The sequence below is a fragment of the Gorilla gorilla genome, chromosome 2 (assembly GCF_029281585.2).
Source record: "Gorilla gorilla gorilla isolate KB3781 chromosome 2, NHGRI_mGorGor1-v2.1_pri, whole genome shotgun sequence".
NCBI lineage: Eukaryota > Metazoa > Chordata > Mammalia > Primates > Hominidae > Gorilla > Gorilla gorilla.
In genome coordinates this window covers 200,299,746-200,324,604 of record NC_086017.1, presented here as the reverse complement: position 1 = coordinate 200,324,604, position 24,859 = coordinate 200,299,746, and the positions used below count along the sequence as shown (strand labels likewise).

Sequence of the window (24,859 nt, the reverse complement as noted above, 5' to 3'; positions counted from 1 at the left end):
CCTCATTCAAAGAGGATTTCCTAAACTCCTGTATAAACTTGGCCTCATTGTATTTTCTCAAAGCAGACATATTTTCCTCTTTGCAGCATTTATCACAGTTTGTAAGAAGAAATGAAGTAAAAATGCTTAGCAATGGGTACCATGTGGGCACTGCCCAATCAGAATATACACCACAATACTGAAGGTAGGGAAATGCTAACAAGTACAAGCTGAGTAGGCTGAGCATCAACCCTGTGTGTGTGAGTGCGTGTGTGTGTGTGTGTGCGTGTGTGTGTATGTGTGTGTTCCATGAAGGCAGAGACTGTGTCTGTTGGGCTATTCACTCCATCCCCTTCAGTCAAATAGCCTGCAGTAAATACATATCTATTGAGTGGATAAATAAGTTCCAGTTATCACCATTTTGGAAGACTTTCGGTGGTGTGAGGCTGGAGGTGGAAATCTGCAGCTTTATCACTTACTAACTCTGTAATATTGGACTTTTAACCTTTCTATAGCCCAGGTTCCACGTCTGTGAAATGAAGACAATACTAGTACTCACATCATCCATTTGGGGAGAAGATTAAAAGAAATGATTCTCTGTTAAGACTTTATAAGTTAGTTGTTACTATTGCTGGAAGGGACCTCTGTCACTAAGTGACTTGGGTAACCCAATTATGTACCACTTCACAGTGCAGTCTAAAGACAGATAGGTAAGATGAAGTTAGGAGTTGAATCAATAGGAGGACACAGAGGAGAAGATACAAAGGACAGAAAAAGGGAGACAGAAGTGAAATAAAGAAGGAGAAGCAGAAAAAGGAAGAAAAGAAGAATGAGGTCATTAATTGAGGTCCTAGTATATGCCTGCCATTATATATTCATAAGTATTAGTTCTATATCTTACCACAACCCTTTGAAGAAGGTTACGGCCAAAATCACTCAGCTAGAATACCATAGTACAGTTAGTGGTATTGTGAAAGGAAATGGCATAAAGTTTAAGTCTTGGTTCAACAGTTTCCATCCAGTGGATACTCACCTCCATGCAGTGATAGTCACCTCCTCCTCCTCCTCCACTTTGAGAGAAAGAGGAAAGTCTTGAGAGTCTGCTTGACATTCTCAGTCTTAGTCAGAAAGAGATGAAGACTAAAATTTCTTATCAGATATCTACATAAACTTCCCTAAATAGATTGCATCTACTTAGCAGTAAGTTATAAGCTGCTGCCTAATAAACCAGACTTGTTTTAGTCTAAAAAAACTGCAGCTTTTGGTTGAATGGTTTTACTGAAAATGTCAGCACTCCATAATGAGATGTATTTTAAAAGGTAAAGGATTCAGAAAAAAAGGAGGATTCTTTTTAGGAATACAGAGTGCTCTGCTCTGACACAAACTCTGCATAATTTACATGTCAGGAATATCTAAATTCAAGTAAACATACAGGCTTATAAATAGTTTGGGGCCACCATCTCAAGTTCCTGGGTTGTATATTGATTTATTTAGATATCATTCACACTTTTTCCCCTAAGAACTCATGGAGAAACATTAAATTGCATATTCCAAATATTAATAGCATTGAGCTTTAAGTGGCAATAACAACAAATATAGGAATAAAGATATATTGTGTTTGTACAGCTCAGAAAGGTTTACAAGGTCCTTGAATATCAACATTGTCCTTTAATCTTCACAAGAACCCTTTGGTCTAAATGTTATTACCCTCATTTTTGAAGACAAACTAAGGTCTACAGACCCTTAAAATGACTTGTTCAATGCTTTGCACCCAACAAACAGTGGTGCAGGGACTTGACACAGGTACTGAGACACCATATCCAGGCATAGTGTTTGCTTTCTCCTCAGTACTACCAACCTTTCAAAAGTGGACCCTTCAGTGTGGTTTGTAAACATGGTAAAACCAACCTCTGCAAGAAGCTGATGTGATGAGACACACCATTCCTAGAATTTTTCCTTCTAGCAAACTTCTTCAAAACAACAATCAAGACTGTCTTTTTCCACCCTTGTCCCCTTTCAGTGTTCCCTAGCTTGGGGAAGAACCCTCCCTCCATCCAGTTATTCAAGCTAGAGACCTGGGAGTCATTCGGACTCGCTGTATTTCCTCACATTCCATGCCTAGTCCTACAAATTTTACTCCTAAGATAAAGATGTCAACACCACCCACCTCTTTCCATCTTCCCTTTCACTATTCTAATTCAGTCTTTCATCATCTGCTGCCTAGATGATTGCAATCACTCTCGCTCTAGGTTTGGGTTACTAGTCACCCAAACCTGATTTACTTACATATACTCTTGCTACCTTCCAATCCCTTCACCCTACTGCAGTGAGGGGATTCTTTGGAAAAAAAAAAGTAAACCTCATCTTTACTGCCCTACCCTGGTTCAAAACACTTCAACAGTTCTTGCTTTTCTGAGAAATTACAAAAACCTTACCCTGGTCTAAAAGTTTCTGCAGGGTCAAGCTCTACCTACTTCTTCAATTCCCTCTCAGGCCAAGTCCCTCCACTCCATTTCCTTTATCTTCTTTCAGATCCTTGTATTCACCGTGCCCACTCCAACTTAAAGGCCTTCGTACATGCTGTTCCCTCTGCTGGCAATGTTGTTCACGAATCTCCACCTAGTTAACTCTGACAGAGCTGAGCTCCACTACCCTTTACTCCAGCAAGCCTTCTCAAACCTCTGTGGCTACTTGTCTTCTTTCTGATATACACTTTCAGACCATACATATTTCCCACTTATGGTACTTACCTTGGATGCTATTGTATAGTTATTTCTATGATTACATAATTAATGTCTGTCTCCCCTCCTATACTGTAAACTCTGAAAATACAAAGTCAGTTCTTAGCCTTGTGTCTCCAAGGTTGTAGTATCCAAAACATACTTCTGAAATGAATTACTAAAAACACAAGCTATCCTGGCACTGCACAACCTATATGCCTTGGCTCATGCTGTTTGGGGAACCCGACTTTCAAGTTTATATATTGAAATAGTACCCCACAAAATAACATATTTTCTGTCAATAAACAATCAGTAACATTGCGGAAATGTTCATGCCAAAATAGTGAGAAAGAGCAGGATACAGAATGTTACCTGCGGTATCCTTCCGATTTTGTATCAACAACAAAATAATCCACATATCAAAATGTTAACAGTGATTATTTGTAAGTGGTGGAATTTCAGGTGACTTTTATTACTTTTTATGCTTTTATTTGCCAGAGTTTACTTTTTCTGACCATAAACACATTAAACTTTTTGATATCAGAGGCATTTTTTAAATAAATTACCCATCCTTAGGTTTTCAGCTTAAATGCTGTCTATTCCATGGAAACTTACCCTCACCTCCCCTACCCACAAGTGGCTAATATCTTTCCTCCCTTTAAATATGCACAAGGCCAGGCGTGGTGGCTCAGGCCTGTAATCTCAACACTTTGAGAGGTCGAGGTGGGAGGCTCACTTGAGCCCAGGAGTTTGAGACCAGCCTGGGCAACACAGGGAGACCTTGTCTCTACTAAAAATAAAAAAATAAAAAAGTTAGCTGGGTGTGTTGCTCCGCGGCTGTAGTCCCAGCTACCTGAGAGGCCAAGGTGAGAGGGTCACTTCAGTCCGGGAGTTCGAGGTTGCAGTGAGCTATTGTAGCACCACTGCACTCCAGCCTGGGGTACAAAATGAGACCCTGTCTCCTTCAATCAATCAATCGATCAATGTGCACATGCCTCTATCAGTGCTTCAGTTGTGGCCCTAATCACAGTTTTCTTTATGTTACAGTGCTTTCTATCCTACCCATTCCTCCCTCCACGCATATTAAATGGATGCCTCTCTAGTGTAGAATCAGTGCTTTATTTTTATCTGTGTCTCCTCACTGTGCTCAGCAAAGAGTCAAAGAGAGAGCAAGGGCTCAACAAATGAGCAGGTCACAGAATGAAAAATATAGAACCATGAGATCCATTCCCTCTGTCGTGAGAGCCCGTCTTCCCTGGTGAAGGAGTCTGTGCATCTCTTCCAGTTGCCACTTTTCCTCAGCACCATTATCACTTCCCCAATTGAGGAGATGGAGCCTAGGTTCTCCCCCAGATAAAAAGGCACCTGAGAACTCGTGAGTCTTCAGTTTCCTGGGATGACAACAGTTTCACCAGCAGAGGGCAACAGCCAACTAGGAATCACAGGCTAGACCCATCCTGAGAGCTTCCAGTGCCCACACCCAGTTACTCAAATCATCACAGATGCCCTCCCAGTGGCCCCAGTCCCACGCCCAGCAATACTTTCAGTTGCTCTTTTAAAGCTGTGTCAAATTATTTTGTGGTTTGGAAATAATTTCCTTCCAAGAAAGATTTTCTTTTACTATTATTCTCTGTCTCCCTCTCTTGCACACACACACACACACACACACACACACACACACACACTCAGTAGAGGTATCTTCCTTTATATTAAATAGTTACTATTCCTAATTTACAAATCAACCTTCATGCACCCTTCAAACCTCTTAGCCCAGCCCTTGAAAAGATAGTATCTTGGCTAACAAGGAATCAGCAACCCAGGAGGAAAAAACTGAATCATTCATTCCTCACGTATTCCCTGATCACCCACTGGGTTTCAGGCCCTGAAGAGGATCCAATTTTGTTTTGCTCTTCAAACACAAACAGATGAAAAATGCATGGCACTAAAGGAAAGCAATTTCTCTCCCTCTGAGTTAAGTGGAGTCGTGGAAGACCTTTAGCTAACTAATCCACAGATTCACATATTTTTCTTTCAGTCATTGGGTTCCTCTTCCCCTGGGTCTTTCCAATTCGCTTAAAATAGAGGACTCTCAAAGTAAACACAGGATACTAAAAGAAACCCAATGGTCACCAACCTTCCCTGTTCCCAGGTTTCCTGACTTGACTCCCTGGAGTTCACTTTTCTCCCCACTATCCCATGCAGACAATCACATACCAGGCTCTGTACTAATTACCAGGAACAGAGAGAATATTATACCACTATTAAGGAATATACGATCCTCTGAGATGTGAGGGGGAATATGTAAGGAAGAGTAGTGTGGTGTAATGAGGCTTGACAATGGTAACTCAAGCCCACAGAAGCTGAACTCAGGTCCCCAGATTCCCAGCCTCTTGCCCATAGGGCTTGCTACTCCATGTATCTATTAGATGCCCTTGAAGAAGGTTATCTTATCAACCCTTCATTTCCTGTTGTTTGGTAAAAATCTCAAGGTTGGAAAAGCACAAGTTGCAAAGTACGAATGATTCTTTGAAATGTTCACAAGGAAAGGACTCAGGAGTATTTATTCAGGAGTATTTATGCATTTTGTTAACACTTCTTTAAGGTGCACTTAGTATAAGACAGAGTATCCCCATAAAAGACAGGTAGGAAAAACCTGGAAACACCCGTTTATGTATCCCCTAAAAGCTACTTTTTCTCTTTAGTAAGGAAAGTCCTACCATGAGTTCCATCATATTGTTCCAGTTAATTACAGAAAAAAAAGTGGCCATTTTTTTCTTTATAAAACAAAGGGCTTTGTAAGTTCTAAAAATACAATAAAAATCACAAACATTAAGTTTTAGTTGAAAGAGATAGATATACACCCAAACACACACACACACACACACACACACCAGGTTTGAAGCTTCTGAAATTTACATGTACTGAGGAATAATTCTGCCATGAATTTTTCTTAGATTATAACAACAGAAGCCTCCATATACTGAGGGTCTTCTATGGATCAGGTATTGTGCTAGTAGCTATGCACATATCATCTCTTTTAATCTTCACCAACAATCCTGATAAATACAGATGAGCACAAGATTCCTGAGCACTGACGGGCTTTCTATCACACAGGTCTGGGGTTGGAAATGCAGCTCTGCCACCTACTAGCTGTATAATCTTGTAAAAGTGACTTATCCATTCTAAGATTTGGTTTTCACGTCTCCAACATGAAGATAATAATAGTGTATTCCTCATAGGACTGTTGTTAGGATGAAAGAGATACGACATACGGAGAATTTAATGCAATACCAAGCACACAAAAATGTTCAAATATTGTTGGTTATTAATATGATGGTGAAGATGATGAAGATTCTTCTAAATCCCTTAAACACTTTGTATATTCATTGAATAACAAATGAGTTAATGAGGGGGTGAGTGAAGTGAATCTACTTAAAGAGAAGTCATCAAGCCTATAATAGTTTTTGGATATACAAAATATTTTCATTTTAATTTCCTAAAAAAATTAAAAGAGAAGTCATTAATTCCATATGTATATGTGTGTGCATATATATATATATATATATATGTTTTATAGGTGTTTGTATGAGAGAGAGAAGAAAAGAGAAAAAGGTTTCTGTCAGTTTTTCTGGCATAACTAGTTGTATTTTTATTATACTGCAAGTTACTGGAAGTTATACTTAAGTTACTCTGACTTAAAATACAGACCATGCATTATATGTAAAGTTCCCTTTGCAGGTGGCTGCTGTGGAACATCTTATAAGTAAGAACCTGGAAAAGTTGGAAAAAAGATCCAAATGGAAACTCATGAGAGTATCAGTTGAAGGAGTTATGCTACATTCATTTAGATACCCTAGCCAGAGAAGCCAATGGAGGAGGCAAATACGAGCCCCCATCAGAAGACACAGGGCAACAGCTCAGGATGATATTAATAGCTGAAAAGTGAAGTTACTGATTTGTGATTGAACTTCTTCTCACTATGTGGCATAAAGAAGGCATTTCTTTAGAAACCCAATACCAAGTAATCAGGCCAGAAGTAATCCCCCTACTGATCCAATAAATATTAATTAAGCCGCTATTGCACTCCAGGCACTAGTGGTATAATGGCGAACAAAACAAGCCCCTATTCCTCTGGCGCTTACATTCTAGGAGGGGACACAGACAAAAGGAGACAGACACCTCAATACAGAGACCTGGAGAAAAAGGAAATAGGAGAATACCCGGGAGAATAGTATTCTAGGTAAAGCGAAATGCTGTTGCAAAGGCCCTGAGGTGGGATCCATGGAGGTCCATGAAACAGAAAGGAGGTCAGCATGACTGAAGCAAGAGAGCAAAGAGAGTGGAGGGAGATTGGGGCAGAAGCCAGATCACATGCAGGGACACAACACATTTTTTTTTTTTTTGCAATTTATGACTATTTTTCATGTGAAATGGTTATGATCCCCCACTTTACAGATGGAACAACCAAGCCTGAATAAAGTGACATGGATGAAGGGACAGAGCCAAGGCCAGAATCCAGCTAGCTGACTCTCATCCCAGGCTACATACATTCCATCAAGCCGCTTTTCCCACTTATTTTCCTTACAGGACCAGGCGATTTTGCTCTCTCTACTGCACTACCATCAGTAAGAGGATATTTTAAATGCTACACAAAAGAAAAGAATCTGGGCACGCCCCCATCCTTCTCTCTTTCCCACAAGACCACTGAATAGCTCAAGTACCCTACAGCACACCAGGAGCTAACAAGAGGCCCACCCCTGACCGACTTTCTCCTCCTCTGAATTCACTTGAGGGGATTCACTTGATCAGAAGCCAAGGAAGCTGGCAGGAGAACAAGACCCCATTCTAAGGAGGCTGCAAGGAGGGAAGAACACAGGGACAAGATAGAACAAATGTACACATCTTGCCACCTCCATTGTTTTATTATTTTAAGCAGCAGAGAGATCTGCCTACTGTAGTATGTTCGTTACAGCTTGTATGGTAGAGGGGAACACAGCCCAGATCAGGCAAACCCAAGATGAGGCGATGTTGTAAAAATACTCTGAGGAATCCCACAGAAATCTAAGAGCAGGAACCACAGTACAGCTGGGCTTCCTGGTACCTGGAAAGACACAAGCAGCAAAAGCTACGCTCTCAAGAGCGGTCTCTGTCGTGCTTCCTGTGTCTCTCTATACACCTCATGTTTCCTCCTGACTGGTGTGCGCCTTCTGCTACCATAAATATTCATTCCTCTTTACTTCCTTCTTGCCTGTGACCTTTAATCATTTACTTAGTCCTGACTGTACATGAATTTTCAGATCTGCTTTCAAAACTAACTGCAGTATCTCTGTATCTCTCAGTTCGGATTCCCAAGATAGAGAATTTTGTTCATCCAGATCATTTCTTTAAGCTCTCCCTTTGGGTCACAGGCTAATGACTTAACCTCTCTTTGTCCAGTCAGCTATGGCCAAAGGCTGAACTTCCACCACAGAAAATAGGAACTGCCTGCCAGTTAAGAGCAGTTTATTCTTTTTAAGAATTGCTTTAGCTATTTTTTTTTTTTTTTTTTTTTTTTTGGTCTCTGCCAGTTAAGAGCAGCTTACTCTTTTTAAGAATTGCTTTAGCTATTTTTTTTTTTTTGGTCTTTCCACACAAATTTTAAAATAAATGTGTCTATAACTACAAAAATATCTTGCTTAGATTTTGATAGGAATTGCGTTTGATTTATATTTCAAATTTGAAGATAATGGACATCTTTACTATGTTGAGTCTTCCAGTCTACAAACCCGGTATGCCTCTTCATTTATTTGGATCTTCTGTGATTTCTTTTATCAGCATTGTGTAACTTTCAGTATACAAGTCCTATACATGTTTGTGCGATTTGTAGCTAAGTAATTCTTCTTTATTTTGCATGATTACAAGTGTTATTGCATTTTTAATTTCAGCTTTTACTTCTTTATTGCTAGTATATAAAAATATAACTGACTTATGGTGCTGATCTTGTATTCTGAAAATTTGCTGAAATAATTTATTAGATCTGGACAGTTTTTTTGGTAGACTCCTTATAATTTTCTAAATAGATTATCATGTCATATACAAATAGAGATAGTTAATATTTTTCCTTTCTGATTTGTATGCATTTTGTTTTATTTTTGCCTTATTTTGCTGGCTAGAACTTCCAGTATTACATTGAATTACTAGAGTATTCAATGTAGTGAGAATGAATATCCTTTCCTTGTTCCAAATCTTAGGGGGGAACCATTAGACATTTCCCAACAGCATGATGTTATCTATAGATTTTATGCAAATTTTTCTTTTAAATAGAGGAAAGTTTTCCTCTTTTTTGTTTTTATCGTGAGTGGGTGCTGAGTTTTGTCAAATACTTTCTCTGCATCAGTTGATATGATGATATAATTTACTTGATTTAACCTGTTAATATGGTTGATTATATTGATTGATTTTCCAAATTGAACCTGCCTTGCATGCCTAGAATATACCCACTTTGGGTTATGATGTATAATTCTTTTTACACCAATTTTTTTAAATACTGTGTTATATTTGCTATTATTTTAAGAATTTTTGCATCTATAGTTATGAGGAATACTGATCTATAGTTTTATTTTTGCACTGTCTTTGGTTTTGGTATCAGGTTATACTGGCTTCATAAAATAAGTTGGGAGATTTCCTTCTGCTTTATTTTCTGGAAAAAAAATGTAAATTAATGTTCATTCTTCAGTAAATATTTCATAGAATTCTGAGCCTAAAATTTTCTTTTAGAGGAATTGTTGTTGTCGTCGTTGTTGCTGTTGCTGTTGTTGTTGAGATGGAGTCTCGCTCTGTTGCCCAGGCTGGAGTGCAGTGGGGCGATCTCGACTCACTGCAACCTCCGCCTCCCAGGTTCAAGCGATTCTCCTGCCTCAGCCTCCCGAGTAGCTGGGACTACAGGCGCCCACCACCACACCTGGCTGATTTTTGTATTTTAGTAGAGAAGGGGTTTCACCATGTTGTCCAGGCTGGTCGCGAACTCCTGAGCTCTGGCAATCTGCCCACCTCAGCCTTTCAAAGTGATGGGATTACAAGCATGAGCCACTGTGCCTGGACGGAAATCTTTAATTGTAAATTAAATTTCCTAATTTTAGAGCCAGGGTCTCTCTGGCACTCCGGCTGGAGGCCAGTGGCGTGACAATAGTTTCAGTTTTTAATTTATTATCTATTTATTTTTCTACAAATCACACACACAAAGAAGTTCACTGAAATCAACATTTGAAAGAATGCTGATGGGTTACAAATTTACATTGATTGCATTTTTTAAGTTACAGTGTAAGAAGTGTGTAGTAACAACTTGTATCAAAACAGCAGATAAAGAAGCTTCTCTCTACTTCTTCACAGTGAGGGCTACAATTGCGTCAATCTCAAGGCTAGAGGGAAAAAAACGACAGCTCCAAAGCAACCGGCATGACTTTTGAGAGAAGAAAAATTCAGTTCAGGAACTAAAACTGCCACACTGAGCAAAGCCCTGTGCCAGGGACAGAAGGGTAGCTGCCGTGGCCCTCCCTGTACAGCAGTCCTGCTTCCCCCTCCAAGAACTCTGGTAGGAAAGGCGGGGGAGATGCTCACCAGTTACCCTGCTATGGAACTGAGGCCTGAGAACAGGACAGGGCTACAGAGAGACAATCCCAAACTCCTGGGCTCAGGCAATCCTTCTGCCTTAGCCTCTTGAGTAGCTGGGACCACAGGCATGAACCACTGTCTGCTTGGCTAATTTTTTTCTTTTTTTTTGTGAAGACAGGATCTCACTCTGTTGCCTAGGCTAGTATCCAACCCCTGGGCTCCAATGATCTCCCTTCCCCCTGCCTTTAGTCTCCTAATTGTTCAGTTTCCTAATTGTTATAGGGTTATTCAATTTTTTTTCTTTCATGTTGAGTGAGTAGCAATAGTTTGTGTGTTTTGCGAAATTGGTTTGTTTCATCTGAGTTGTCAAATTGATATACGTAGAATTGTTAGCTATAATCCCTTATTGTCTCTTTAACATTTGCAGCATCTGTAGTGATATGCTGTGATATCCCCTGTTTCATTCCTGATATTGGTAACTTCTGTCTCCTCTTTTTTCTTTTTCTTTTTTTTTTTGTCAGCCTTGCTAGATGCTTTCCATTTTATTGACCCTTTCAGAGAGCCAATTTTTTGTTTTGTTAATTTTTTCTATCGTTCTTTCGGGTTTTTTTTGTTTAATTTTTTCATTGATTGCTATTCTTATCTAAGTTATTTACTTTCTTCTACTCACTTTTCATTTCTTTGCTCTTCTTTTTCTAGTTCCTTGAAGCAGGGACTTAGGTTGTTGATTTGAGACTTTCCCTCAATTAATATGTACACTTTTCCTTTAGGGCTATAAATTCCACTTTCAGCACTGTTTTCGCTGCATCCCACACATTTTGATAAGTTGTACTTTTTCTTCATTCAGTTTAATGTAATTTTTATTTCCTTTGAGATTCCCTCTTTGATCACTGAATTATTTAGAAGTATGTTTAATTTCCGAGTGTTTGGACATTTTTCTATTTTTTTATTATTTATTTCTAGTTTGACTCATTGTAGTCAGAGAACATACTCTGTATGATTTTAATTCTTTCAAATTTGTTGAGGTTTGTTCTGTGGCTAAGGATATGGTAGCTCTTGCATAAGCAAAATATTGCATCAGCATCCATATGTAATGTAGATGCTTAAAAAGGATGTGCATTCTGCTGTTATTGAATGAAGTGTTCCATAAATATTAATTAGGTCCAGCTGATTGACAGTGTTGAGTTCTTCTAAATCTTTCTTGATCTTCTGTCTAGCGGTGATACCAATTACTGAGAGAAGAGTGTTGAAGTCTCAAACTATAATTATGGATTTGTCTATTTCTCATTTCTGTTCTATCAGTTTTCATTTTATGTATTTTTCAACTCTATTGCTTGGTACATTCACATTTAGAATTGCTATATCTTCTTGGTGGATTGTCTCTTTTATCATCAGATAATATCCTTCTCTGTCCCTGGTAATTTTCTTTACTTAGCACTCTACATTTTTAATTAATTCACATGGCAAAGCATTTCAGAAACCACAGCAACTCTTGGACTGTAAAGTTCTGTCTACTGAACAAACCGTTGGAAGCACAGGCTTCCTTCTCTTCACCCTTCTTGCTCTACGTGCTCTTCTTAAACCCACCCTACAGGATATTTTGGCACAACCCAGGAAACCCCTTAGAGAGAAGACATTGCATTGTTTGTAAATCAAGCGGCATGTTTGCTCCTAACAGGCTATAAAAGTCGTTTGTATAACTGCTGTTAAAATGGTCTAGATTTGAGGTTGATAGCCTCAATATTAAGACTGAGGTCTTGTTTGCTTGCTTTAAAGAAACACGCCGGCAGGCCCCTAAATAATGAAGACTATGTTTAAATTATTGAGCAATTATTTCCAGAGCCTAATGCATTTCTAACAATGTCAACACCCTATTTGATATCCTTCAGTAACTTAAGATAGAATGCCTATAGTGGCCATGAAGGCAACATAAAAGCAATGGTGTGCTGTAAATATTAAACAAGTTCTAAAATAATCATAATAATAATGTCCTGACTTTATTACCTTGGTATAAATAACTGTCACAACTGATTTCAAGACACCAAGGTGAGGTTCCTGAACACGAAGTTGGAAGAGACGGCAGGGCGCGATGGCTCACGCCTGTAATCCCAGCACTTTGGGAGACCGAGGTGGGCGGATCACGAGGTCAGGAGATCGAGACCATCCTGGCTAACCGAGTGAAAGCCCATCTCTACTAAAAATACAAAAAATTAGCCGGTCGTGGTCGCGGGCGCCTGTAGTCCCAGCTACTTGGGAGGCTGAGGCAGGATAATGGCGTGAACCCAGGAGGTAGAGCTTGCAGTGAGCTGAGATCACGCCACTGCATTCCAGCCTGGGCGACAGAGCGAGACTCTGTCTCAAAAAAAAAAAAAAAGAAAGAAAAAGGAAGAGACACCTATAGGTGGCTCTCATGAAGGGGTAAGAGCTGGTTCCCATGCACCATTGCACACCGTGTTAGAGAATAAAGAGTGGCCGATGTAAGGCAGTGGGCAGTGGCAATGTGTTGGCAAAGCCGGGAGCACACAGCCTTTCTGAAGGCATTCAAAATTAAATTTAAAAAAACACGGACCAGAGTGGAAATGGCCTATAGATCCCCAGTTTGTGACTCCAGAAGAGAATATGATTCAAACTCCTTAGGCTACCGTTCAGAATTCTTTATGTTCTCATTCATTCCTATTTTTCTAGCTTGTTTCTAGTTCTCTCACTCTTGCTCACTATAATCAAGCCACATTGAACTGTTTGTGATTCCCTGAGCCTGTCTCTGTTACTCTGCAGGTATTCTTCTCTTTTCTGGGAATGTTTTTGTTTTTGTTGTTGTTGTTGTTGTTTGGGATGGAGTCTCGCTCTACAGCCAGGCTAGAGTGCAGTGGCACGATCTTGGTTCACTGCAAGCTCCGCCTCTCAGGTTCAAGCGATTCTCCTGCCTCAGCCTCCTGAGTAGCTGGGACTACAGGCCATGTCACCACGCCTGGCTAGTTTTTGTATTTTCAGTAGAGGCAGGGTTTCACCATGTTGGCCAGGATGGTCTCAATCTCTTGACCTCGTGATCCACCCGCTTTGGCCTCCCAAAGTGCTGGGATTACAGGCGTGAGCCACCGTGCTTGGCCTTCCAGGAATGTTTTATACCATCATTTCTTTTGGAAGTCCCTCCTCCTTTTAAAATCTTGATGTCTTCTTTACCTAATGTAACAATACACAGTGAGTTTTATGTTCCCGTGGAATCATTTGTAGGGCCATATATCAGTATGTATCATACTCTGTTGTGACTTTGTTTACATGTCTGTCTTTCTCACAAGACTGAGAGCTCCTTGAGGATAGAAACTGTGTCTTATTTATCACTGTACTTTCATCACTTAGGGCGGAGTTGGGTTTACAGAGGGAACTCAGTAAATAAATAAATAAATGTATGAATGAATGAATATAAATAAATACTACTACTAATAACAGTAATTAAAAGCCAACTCTTCCATGACATAACATATGGCAAAAAAACTGTTATAAGCATTGTACATTATTACATAATGCAATCATTGAAATAACCCTCTTAACATCCCTATTTTATAGATCACAAAACTGAGGTCCAGAGGACATAAGAGATTTGTACAACCATGGCCAGATAGCTTGTAACTGATGTAGCTAGGCATTTCGCTGCATTGGACTCCTTTCACCTCTTGACTTTTTCTGAGTCCTCCCTAATTGGTAGCAGTCATGAGAAAATAAACACTTCCGAGTACATTTGTGACTGTAGCAACTAAGTGCCCTCATTGTCTTATAATGCAGGTCACTCAGAGACCATTAGCTATCAGGGTAAGGTTGCTGCCATGGTGAATTTATAGAGAAAAGCAATGTGTTTAATTAAGTGGTTGTCAAAAACACCCACCCAGTATAAACGGATTCTGGCAAGAGAGATGCTTTTGTTGCTGCCAGAGTCCTGCCACAGGTCATTAACATCTTGATAGATTTGAGGCACTTTCTAGCCTGAATGCTTTCACCCAAAGACAGAGGCAAGTCTTACTGGGCTTTGAGTTGCTTGGAGGCCCATGGACACGGAGGCAGGACACAACGGATGGACCCTGCTAGTATCAGCCAAGGGCTTCATACAGTGGCTTACTTGATCAGAACTAAATCTGAGCCAAGTGTGTGGTAAGTTCTGAGCCCAACCATGTGCCACACACTGTACTAATCACTGGGAACTAGGCTGAGATATGCTGAATATAAGTGACTCAGAATCAGGCCCTGCCTCAAGGAGTGCCTTCTTCACAAAGTGCACAATGAACTACACTTTGTCGTATAATGTGAGCACAAAGAAGGGAGACAAGATTATTCCAGTTGAATCAATATGGAAAGGCTCTATGGACTTGGTATCCCTGAATGACAGGAGAAGGCCGGGTCAGCAGAAAGAAGGGAGAGGCATAAAAAACAGAGGAAATGGGGTGAGTGCAATCATGAGGCCAAGGGATAGCACCGGAAATTTGGGGAAACAGCAGGCAGTTCAATTTGACTGATAGAATTTGTAAAGGCTGATAATGGTAAGTAAGGCTGGAGCAAGAAACTCAGTCATGACATACAAAGGCTTGTGGATGTAACAGATGTATATGGAAGCAGTGAGAACCCACCGAAATTCTTATGCATGAACATGAGAGTGACCTGGACCAGTATACTTCTCAAATTTTAATGTGCATAGGAATCCACTGGGGATCCTGTAAAAATGCAGATCTGTGTTCAGTAGGCCTGGCTGGGGTGAGAACTAGGGGTTAGCATTGCTAACAAGCTCCCAGGTGATGCTGGTGCTGCTGAATTCAGGACTACGCTTTGAGTAGCAGGGGTCTAGACTAGATGAGCACGTACAAAAATCCATGGGGTTGAGTAGAAAATGCAGTTTCGAAATGGTAGTTTCCATAGTACTTTTATCATTCAGTTCCTCATGATTTAATAAGGATTAGAAATCTCTGATTTCCAGTTTTTTAAATCTTTTTCCTTTTTAATTATTGGTAGTAGTGTTTTTATTATATGATTAGTTTAGCAATCCTGATAACATAATGAGACTGTGACAAGGTAAACGTGTGACTGGCTTTAGTCCATCAGCATTGCCCACCATCCCTTACAGGCATTTGACTTTTTTGTTGTTCCTGGTCAAAGACTAAATAAAGTCAAATGAACAGCAAAAACCAGAGAAAGATCTGGAGAGGAAAAGGTCCCTGAACCTGCCCAATGAACCCCTGATCCTCTTCCCTGCAAACAAAAGACAATCAACAAAGAAAACAGACACAGGCACAAAGATTATTTAACCAATTTGAACTGCAGTGATCACTGTGTTGGGAGATGAAAAAAAAAAAAATCACAAAAGGCAGCAAGAGCAGTGTAATGAGAAGACAACTAGCCTGGGAGAGAGGTGTCATGAAGTCAAGCCCTCCTGTGACCCTTAATAAGTGGTTGTCCTTCGGCAGGTCATTTAATCTCTAGGTTTCTTCATCTGTAAAATAAAGCCAACAGTTCCTCCCTGCCTTCTCCCATGGGTCTGTTTGAGAATTGCATAGGATAGTAGGTGTGAAAGCGATCACACACAGTGTCACTTTGGGGACCAGGATACTTAAAAGAGGCAACCCTGTGCCTGGAAAACAGTCCCTGATCACCTATTCTTCAATGTTCCTTTGTCTCCCAGGCTGCCCTTCTTTTTATTTAAAGATCTAATAGAGCCCTTTCTTCTGCAGTATCTTTCTAAATTAAGCATAGATGCCCTTCACACTTCCACTTACTGCACCAAATCCAAGAGACAGCATTTCTCTGTTTTTCAAATAAGTTTTTGCCAGAGGAGATCCAGCATGCTCTTCAGGGAATGCCAAATATGAAAGAGGCAACCCTTGTCCATTGAAGGTTACAATATAATACTGAGGCACGTGTGGAATCTTTGCACAACAGTGGAAGGGCTATTATGGCAAAAGTGAGGACAACATACCAGGTTGGAGCCTTATTTCCGCAACTTTAGAGCTGTGCTACTCTTCTGAGCCTAGATTCTCTCATTTATAAACTGAAGGTAATGTTTCCTACCTCAGACTGTTACTGTGAAGATTAATCTAAATGAAGAAGAGACTTTTTAAACTATAAAGTGCTATAGAAATATTATTATTATAGAAATAGCCAAAAATAAATGGGGATGCTTCGTATAGTTTCATTTATCTTTCCAATCATAAAGTCTTACTCTGCCCCACTGATAGATATTTCTTACTTGGATATTCAGTTTTGAAAGAATCATAATAAACCCTTACATTTGTGTGTCATTGACAGTTTGGAGAGTAATTATCTGATAACAGGTGAATGATTGAGTAACTTTATAAAAACTATATGGTAATCAGGAAAAATATAAGGACAAAACTGAGAGAAGTTCCAATTAGAGAAGATCATAAATGTTATATACATTTGCAGTTTTCAAAATAGCAAAGAGATAGAATCAACCTAAATTTCCATTAATAATAGACTGGATAAAGAAAATGTGGTACATATACACCATGGAATACTATGCAGACAAAAAAAAGAATGAGATCATGTCCTTTGCAGGGACATAGATGGAGTTGGATTTGGAGGTCATTATCCATAGCAAACTAATACAGGAACAGAAAACCAAATACCCCATGTTCTGACTTATAAGTGGGAGCTAAATGATGAGAACACATGGACACATAGAGGGGAACAACACACACTGGGGCCTACCTGAAGGTAGAAGGTGGGAGGAGGGAAAGGATCAGGAAAAATGATTAATGAGTACTGGGCTTAGTACCTGAGTGATTGAATAACCTGTACAACAAATCCCCATGACACAAGTTTACCTATGTAACAAACCTGCACTTGTACCACTGAACTTAAAATAAAAGTTAAAAATAATTATATGCATTTGTATTCATAATGACAAATGCATGGACATCAAAACATTTGGTGCATTTTATAAGTGCTCAGTAAACGTCATTGTTAATATGTAACAATTTTTGGCAAGAATACATAAAAATAAGCTGGAATTATATATTATATATATATATATATCAAAAATTAAACGTGGTTGTGCTTCTTTCAAGAATAGTAAATATCTAATGAACTAAAGGACCTATTAAATGGGGAGTCTTTGCACAACAGAGGAAAAACTATTAAAACAGGGGCATATTAAAGCAAACCTTAACACAAAACAGGACATATTACAACAAATTCACCAATTAAAAAAATTAAAAAGACAAACCCTAACCAAGTTCACCCAGCTTTACTGATAGCAAGTAGTAGATCCAGGATCCAAAGCCAGACCTTCTGATTGTGAATTCAGTGCTTTCTCTATGACATCAGGCTGACTCTTCAACTTCACTTTGATTCTACTGTCTATACGTTCCACATGGACAGTCCGATTTCACATATTAATTGCACCGAAGCCCTGGGATAGACACCAGGTGGAGTTGGGGGAATCATGAAACATATTTTAAGTATCTTTTATAAAGATGAAGAACAAGAATTACCGGTTTTTAGATACCTTAGGCAACTACTCTCAATGAGGAATAAGAAGAATAAGAACAACAATCGCCCACCACCACTTCACGCTAACGTGTGTGGAGGGAAGATGCTGTCTCCTCCTGTCTCTTTAACCATTGTAGACAAAGACACCTCAAGTACATTCTGCTGAAGAGCCACTTTATTGCCATCATATCATACTTTTTGAAATTCCATAAAGAGTCAAGATGTTCTCCTTGGTGCTGGCTTAATGGATCCATTCTAAAAGCATACACATAGTTTTTTTTAAATAATCTTTTTTTTTTTTTTTCAGAAGGGCCAATAAGAAAGGTAATAGGAAACTGCAAGGTGGAAATAAACACTATCCTGTCTTTATAGATGTACATAACAGTCCTGGATGAGCTGGCCTGGAGGCCTGAATCCTAATCGGAGATTCATTAGAATTCTCTTAATGGTGTCAGCTAAACTGGGATCTAGCTGAGGTTTAGGGCTACATCTCTCCAGTGCCCCTCTTGGACTCTCTGTTTATTTTCTTTGTCTTCTCTTCCCAAGTGCCTGCAAACTTATTTTTCTGATTTTACTGAATAATGTGCCCATATCAATTTAGAGAATCACAAAGCAGCTTACCTGAATTAATTTGAGTACTACTCCTTGGAAAATGGCTTTACCAACTTAATGTTAGTGAAATAAACAACATATGCATTGTTTTATTCTTCTAAAATCTGAAAAATTCTCATTTCTCATTCACATCTAGTCCCAACAATTTTAGATGAAAGGTTGAGGGCCAATAGTGATCTTTATAAAATGGAAATTGATTGCACTTTCTCAACCCTTCAGTGCCTCCCCATCACGTATGGGATAGAATCTAAGTTCTTTAACATGATGAAAAGGCCCAGTCTCTTCTCTTGACAATTCCCACCTTGCCCTCCTACATCAAACTATTTCTAGGAGTTTGATCAAATATGACTAAAGACTGAGCTGAGTTCATCAATCAACTCACACCTGCCTCTTTGGAAAGAATTAGAACCCAATAAGCCTCAAGACCAATGCAGAAGTGCAGTCTATTTTCCTTGCTCTGTCACTTATATGTTCTTCATTTGGGCACTTCATGTTCTCCAGCCCACATTTCTCGTTTATAAAACAGGAATCATAAAACCAACAAAGTTGTGAAGCTAACGTAAGTTCACAGACGTGAAAATCATTTGTAATGTGCTATACACAGTAAAAGGGCTTTTACTCTCATCATTCTGAAATGGGAATCCTTGTTCCAAAGCCAGGCATGCTAGACAGGCAGCCCCATTGCTAGACAAGCAGCCAGGAGTGTCCCATCTCCATGGAATGAGCTAAAAGTTAATGTGCACGAAGCTCAGTCATTTTTGTCATACATAAAAGAGAATCTCGGCCGGGCGCGATGGCTCACGCCTGTAATCCTAGCACTTTGGGAGGCCGAGTTGGGCAGATCATGAGGTTAGGAGATCGAGGCCACCCTGGCCAACAGGGTGAAACCCCGTCTCTACTAAAAAAAAAACACAAAAAATTAGCCGGGTGTGGTGGCAGGTGCCTGTAGTCCCAGCTACTCAGAAGGGTGAGGCAGGAGAATGGTGTGAACCCCGGGAGGCAGAGCTTGCAGTGAGCCGAGATTGCGCCACTGCACTCCAGCCTGGGTGACAGAACGAGACTCCATCTCAAAAAAAAAGGAGAGAATCTTGTGTGGTTGGTGAGGCTAGGGCAGTTGGTCCATATTACAGCTCCTATAATTCATAAGAACTAAATAAATGGGAAGCAAGAAGCCAGGAGTAATTGCAAGCTCTTACCTTTCTGGGCCTGCATGTTTGTTTATTTTCTTTAGTTTTTTTGTTTTGTGGTTGCTGTTGGGGGAGTTGGGATTTTTGTTTATGTGTTCTCATTGTTGTTGTTTTTGCCTTTCCCTGCCTTGGTGTGCTAGAATTTTCAAACAAACAAACAAAAAGGCTTAAATATGAAAGGCCATTTAAATCCTCCATGAATGCTCCTCTTTTTGACAACTATTTTTTCTTATTTTTCTGCTTGAAAAGTAACAGTGGCTAGACTAGGAACCTCATTTATTTGGACCAGATGCCTGAACCATCGTCTTTACAACTAGCAGCGCTTTCCATTGCATAATGCATCTCGGAACCCACGATGAGGTTTTTAACAAGCAAAGAAAATAAACTGTCAAATTCTCACCATGGCAGAAATGACTGAAATCAGAACTTTTCCTGAAAGTAGGTTTTAATGGGGAAGAGGAGGTAAAGGATTTTGGCAGAGAAGACCAAAAAGAACACCAAGGAACTACGATTTAAAGGGGATGGATGGGTTCCAAAGTGCAAAGGAAGAAAGTCTGCAAGCAAACAAGCAAATATGATAGTAAGAAATTGCGTGTATGCAGGACTCATCCCTCATTGTTGTAGTTAATTTAAATAGGTACCACAAAACAAAAGAGAAATGTAAAATGAGTTTCTAGATAGGCTTGACCAACTTTTGAGCTTCCTATTAGGTTCAAGCTGGGTTCAAAGTTTGGGTCTTTGGGGGACAGCTGTTTGTACTTTTCTGAAAACTACTGGTGTTACCAATCATTGTAGTTGATGTTAAATCAAGCAGGCAGAATTGTAGTGCTAAGCTTCAATATAGTTCATGCAGTCTGACTTAGCTTTGGACAATTTATGTCTACACATCTTTATAATCACTGAATAAAAATAATCAAGCAAACAAAAAAAGCATATTTCTATATAAATAAAACCAATTAAAATGTGCAAGATTAAAGAAATTACCAGTTCTATTATCTGAGAACTCAACAACAGCCTTGACTAGATTTAGAAATACCGCATTTGTATATTCTTTCTTGTAAGGGAGATGCAGTGTAGAAACAGATTAGTTAAGTGTTTGCTACTGATCGGATCTCCAAAATCTATGTTGACACCTATTCTAATCAAGGCAGACTATTCATTTGCAGAAGTCAAATATCATAATGGATGGGAAGTGGGGAGTGGGAAATGAAATGCGTGTTGGTAAAAGTGAATTAGGAAAAAGCCTGAATTACAGAGTTTTCTTTTCATTAGAGGTAACCCAGAAATGACAGAGATGGATAGTATAGAAATGAAGGAAGATGCTACAAAGAAAGAGCCTCTTACTAATAGTTATCACTTGTGAACGAAGAGGGGCACTAACAGTTATTGAAAGTCCATGTGCTAGGCATTTTGGTAATTTACCAGTGTTATCTCATTTGGGCCTCAAGAATTCTTCAGATACATACTATTATCTCCATTTTATGCATGAAGAAACAAAAACCCAAAATTGACAGATAAGTTGGTGTCTAAGAGTTCATTTTTATTTATTTGAAACAATGGTATAAAATGGTGAGCAATCAGATGAACTCACAGGTGATAATGGTTCTACTTTCCATTGATTGAAAAATTTGTTCTGCTGGCCTGGATGGTAAAACATTCAAGTGTTGCCCTCCTGAAACTTAGTCTAACAAGACATCCTGCCCAGCAGTTAAAGATTAATGATTATTTACTCAAGGTATAGGAATCACAGAGCTTCTCTGTTGAACCCTTTTGTGATCAAGTTACCAGGCCAGAAAACAGAACTTACTGAATTAATCAAGTATCTGAACTGGGTAGTCTAATCAAGTTATCTATTTAATATTAAGGCTTCCATAGTAAAAAAAAAAAAAATTGCCTTTTCTCTTATTATAGGGATATTTTACTTATTATAAAGACCATGGTATTACTAATATTTACTTGGCGGGTAAAGAGATGGTCACACAAACAATAGAATCTCTGAGAAGGCTAGAAAGGTAACCATCTTCGTGGTGGTATTTGCAAGCAAAGCTCTTATGGATAAGATAATCTTTGGGGGGAATGCAGGCAGTTATTGAAGCAATAAGGGCTTGAATGTTCGACTTGGTTTTTATCCTAACTCTGGAAATGTACCTGACTTAGCTATCTTCATGATTTCCCTGGTTTTTCTGTTCATGATTGTATATAAAATCAAATTCAAAGTATATATGTTGATTTTATCTATATTCTTTCCCAGACTTTCTTTCCATGACACCTAGAATGAGATGATTAGTAGTTCAATGTGTTTATAGGGGGAGTGCTTTTAAATAAGAGAGATTAGAATGAGAGAATTAGGAAGCCAATATAACAGTCTTTGAGAGTGGAGATACAGGCCTGACCTAAGGTAGATGTAGTGATGGTTGAGTGAGGGGACCAGCCCAGAAAACAGGTATAGGAGTCATATCTGGTCGTATCATCAGCCACGGAATGCTGGAAAATGTAACTAACCTGGTAATTCAATCATTTATCTTATGTAGCAACCAGAGAAATTCTCCCACAGGTCCATCTCCTATTCTGCTACAGTGATGTCAAGGAAAACGCTGTATTTCCACGGCCCTTCACTTAGCTGTAACTACTCACTTTGTCAAGAGCCAGAAGCCTTGAATGGTCTCTCCAGAAGTCTCAGCTACGTGACCTTTCAAGTCTTCCATGGCAGTCTCAATGGCCCCCGGCTGTGTGGAAAGGAGAAAATACCTAGTTTAGAGCAGACTTAGCCCACTTTGCGCTTATGATTAGTTAGTATATTCCAGCAGCTCCTCCGGAAAGCTGGTCACAAAGGATATAGTTTATGCAGTTGCCTGTATGCCTGTATGCCTAACTGCCTTCCAGAAAACTTACTATTGAACTCTGGTAAGCTTTTCTCCTTGGGTGGAGAAAAAGTGGTCTAGGCCCCATCTTCTATAATCTTACTCAGATTTAATTATATAAATGAAGACAGCCACTTTCAGAAGAACAGTTTTCCCAAACAAGCATTATAAAGTTCAAAGCCTTTAGGAATCTGTACATTTTTAAATTAAACCTTTTTTCTCTTCCTAGAGCACATGTCAATAAAAAACAACATAGCCTTCTTCCAATGCTCTGACAATAAATTTTAGCTGACTCATGGAGATACACTCTTTCAGTCTCCTCACCTCATTTTCTGCATCCTTCCCCAAACAGGTGTTACTACTTACAGGCCCAACCTTAGCTTAAAGATTGATTGTCATCTGTTCTAGTAAGTTCATAGACTCTTTAGCTCAATGACTCTCAAATTTCAATGCCCGTCAGAATCACCTAAAGTATGTGTTAAAACATAGATTTCTGGGAGTCTACCCAGAGTTTTTTATTCAGCTGCACCAGGGTGGGACCGGAGAATTTGCATTTCTAACAAGTTCTTGGGTGCTGCTGGTGGTGTGGAGGCTGTACTAAGAGAACCACTGCTCAAATGTACTTCGACAGAGAAGGTTGTGCCAACATCAGTCACCTCCAGTGACCCCACTGGCAGGAATAGATGACTCTGGAGGGGAGTTGCCTAGGATTCTATGACAATTTTCCCTACACTCAACCTCCGCTCCTTGTGATGCAGTCTGACTCTTCCAGTCCCACTTGTCCTCTCAAAAATAATACTTTCTTTAATGACTCAACATGGGTATTTTTTTGGGTCTCTCTTCCTGTATTCACATAATTTTGGTCTCAACAAATATAACTGAGTAGTGAGACTAATATTTTTCAGAAGAAAAAATTGTTAAGTAAAGAGTAATGAAATAATCCTAAAATAAGCATTTTATTGAATGCTTTTATGCCAGGCACTTTGCCAAGGATATGTGAAGATGAGTATAATCATGTAGAATTTTTAAAACCTTATTTGCCTCGCTTATGGAAAATAATTGGCAAAGCCTATCAAAATGAAAAATGATCTATCCTTTGATCCATATTTTTCACTTCTGTGAAATTATACTAAAGAAATTTTTGCATATATACAAAATGACATATCTATAAAGTGTTCTTTGCAGCCTTATTTTTGGATAGCAAAAATTTCTGGAAAAAAACCGCAAACATATCTCAATAAAGGACTAGGGATATATATTATAGGATACATTCATACAATACAATATGATGAAGTTATAAAAAGTGTGAAGAAAATTGTGTTAATATGGAAAGATTTTTACAGGTATTATCAAATGAAAGAAAAAAATGAACAGAAGAGAAGGTAAAATATGCCATTTTCTGCATAAAAAGGAGGAGAGGGAATAAAAACAGAATTTATGTTTGCTTCTATATGCCTAAAGTAACTCTTAAAGGATATATAGAAACTATTAACATTGGTTCCCTATGGGTAGTAACGAATGTGATGAAGACAGAAGATGAAGGTGATGTTTTGCTGTATACCTTTTCAGAAGTCAGACACAAAAAATAAAGCATGTTCTTTACAGAATGAATTGGTAGCCTCTGGAGTTCTATCAGTCTTCTCACTGTGCTGTTCTTATCTTTGGTAAAAATGTAGGTCAAGCCCTTATAGAACACAGAAGGAAAATATACCCAGATACAGAATTGTACTCTCCCCCATCTTACTATTATAGTTACTATAATAAGTTAACTTTAGTCATTTAGTGCCAAATATAATATGAAAGTATAAATACATTGACTTGTGTCTGGGACATCAAGGTATAAATCTCAGCCTTTCTTATGAGGATCCATTATACACCATTTTGTCATTCTGTACATCAGTTTGCTCATTTATTAGATGAAGAAGATAATAACTGTAACTGAGTCATGCTACAAAACACTATATATATTATATTATTATATATAAAATGGTAAATACTGATTAATAAAAATCTTTATCATCATTCTCATTATGGCTGATATTAGATAGAAGGAAAATAGTTATACCAGAATTTGGGGATCAAATGTTTACTGTAATTGAATAATCAGCTCTGAGACATCATGCAGCCTAAGACAAACAGGGAAATACAGTGGAATAATATGTACACATCATCTGACACAGCATAACAGGCAATATTGTCTTTTACAGTCTAGCACTGAATAGTTTTAGTCAAAGCAAACCTACTGGGGGAATTTTGAAAACATATGTGTTTGTTTCCTTACATTTCCTTGAGCTAGACTAGCCTGGGGCCAGTTGTCACACAAACAATGTCCATGTCTGTGCTAGTTTTTCTCCATGTAACGAGCTCCTTAGCTAAACAGGAGTGGTATAGAAAAGCATGTCTCTGCAGACTCAGACAC

At 38.9% G+C, this 24,859-nt stretch overlaps 1 protein-coding gene across 1 annotated transcript in view; it reads right to left on the bottom strand.

Moving 5' to 3' along the window:
• The window catches only part of TPRG1 (tumor protein p63 regulated 1), a 154,611-nt gene that overhangs the window by 88,974 nt on the left and 40,778 nt on the right, over positions 1-24,859 (bottom strand). The window contains exon 3 of the mRNA XM_019024886.4: positions 22,214-22,305. Within this exon, the coding sequence (XP_018880431.1) occupies positions 22,214-22,305 (92 nt within the window). The remainder of the gene's footprint in view (positions 1-22,213; positions 22,306-24,859) is intronic.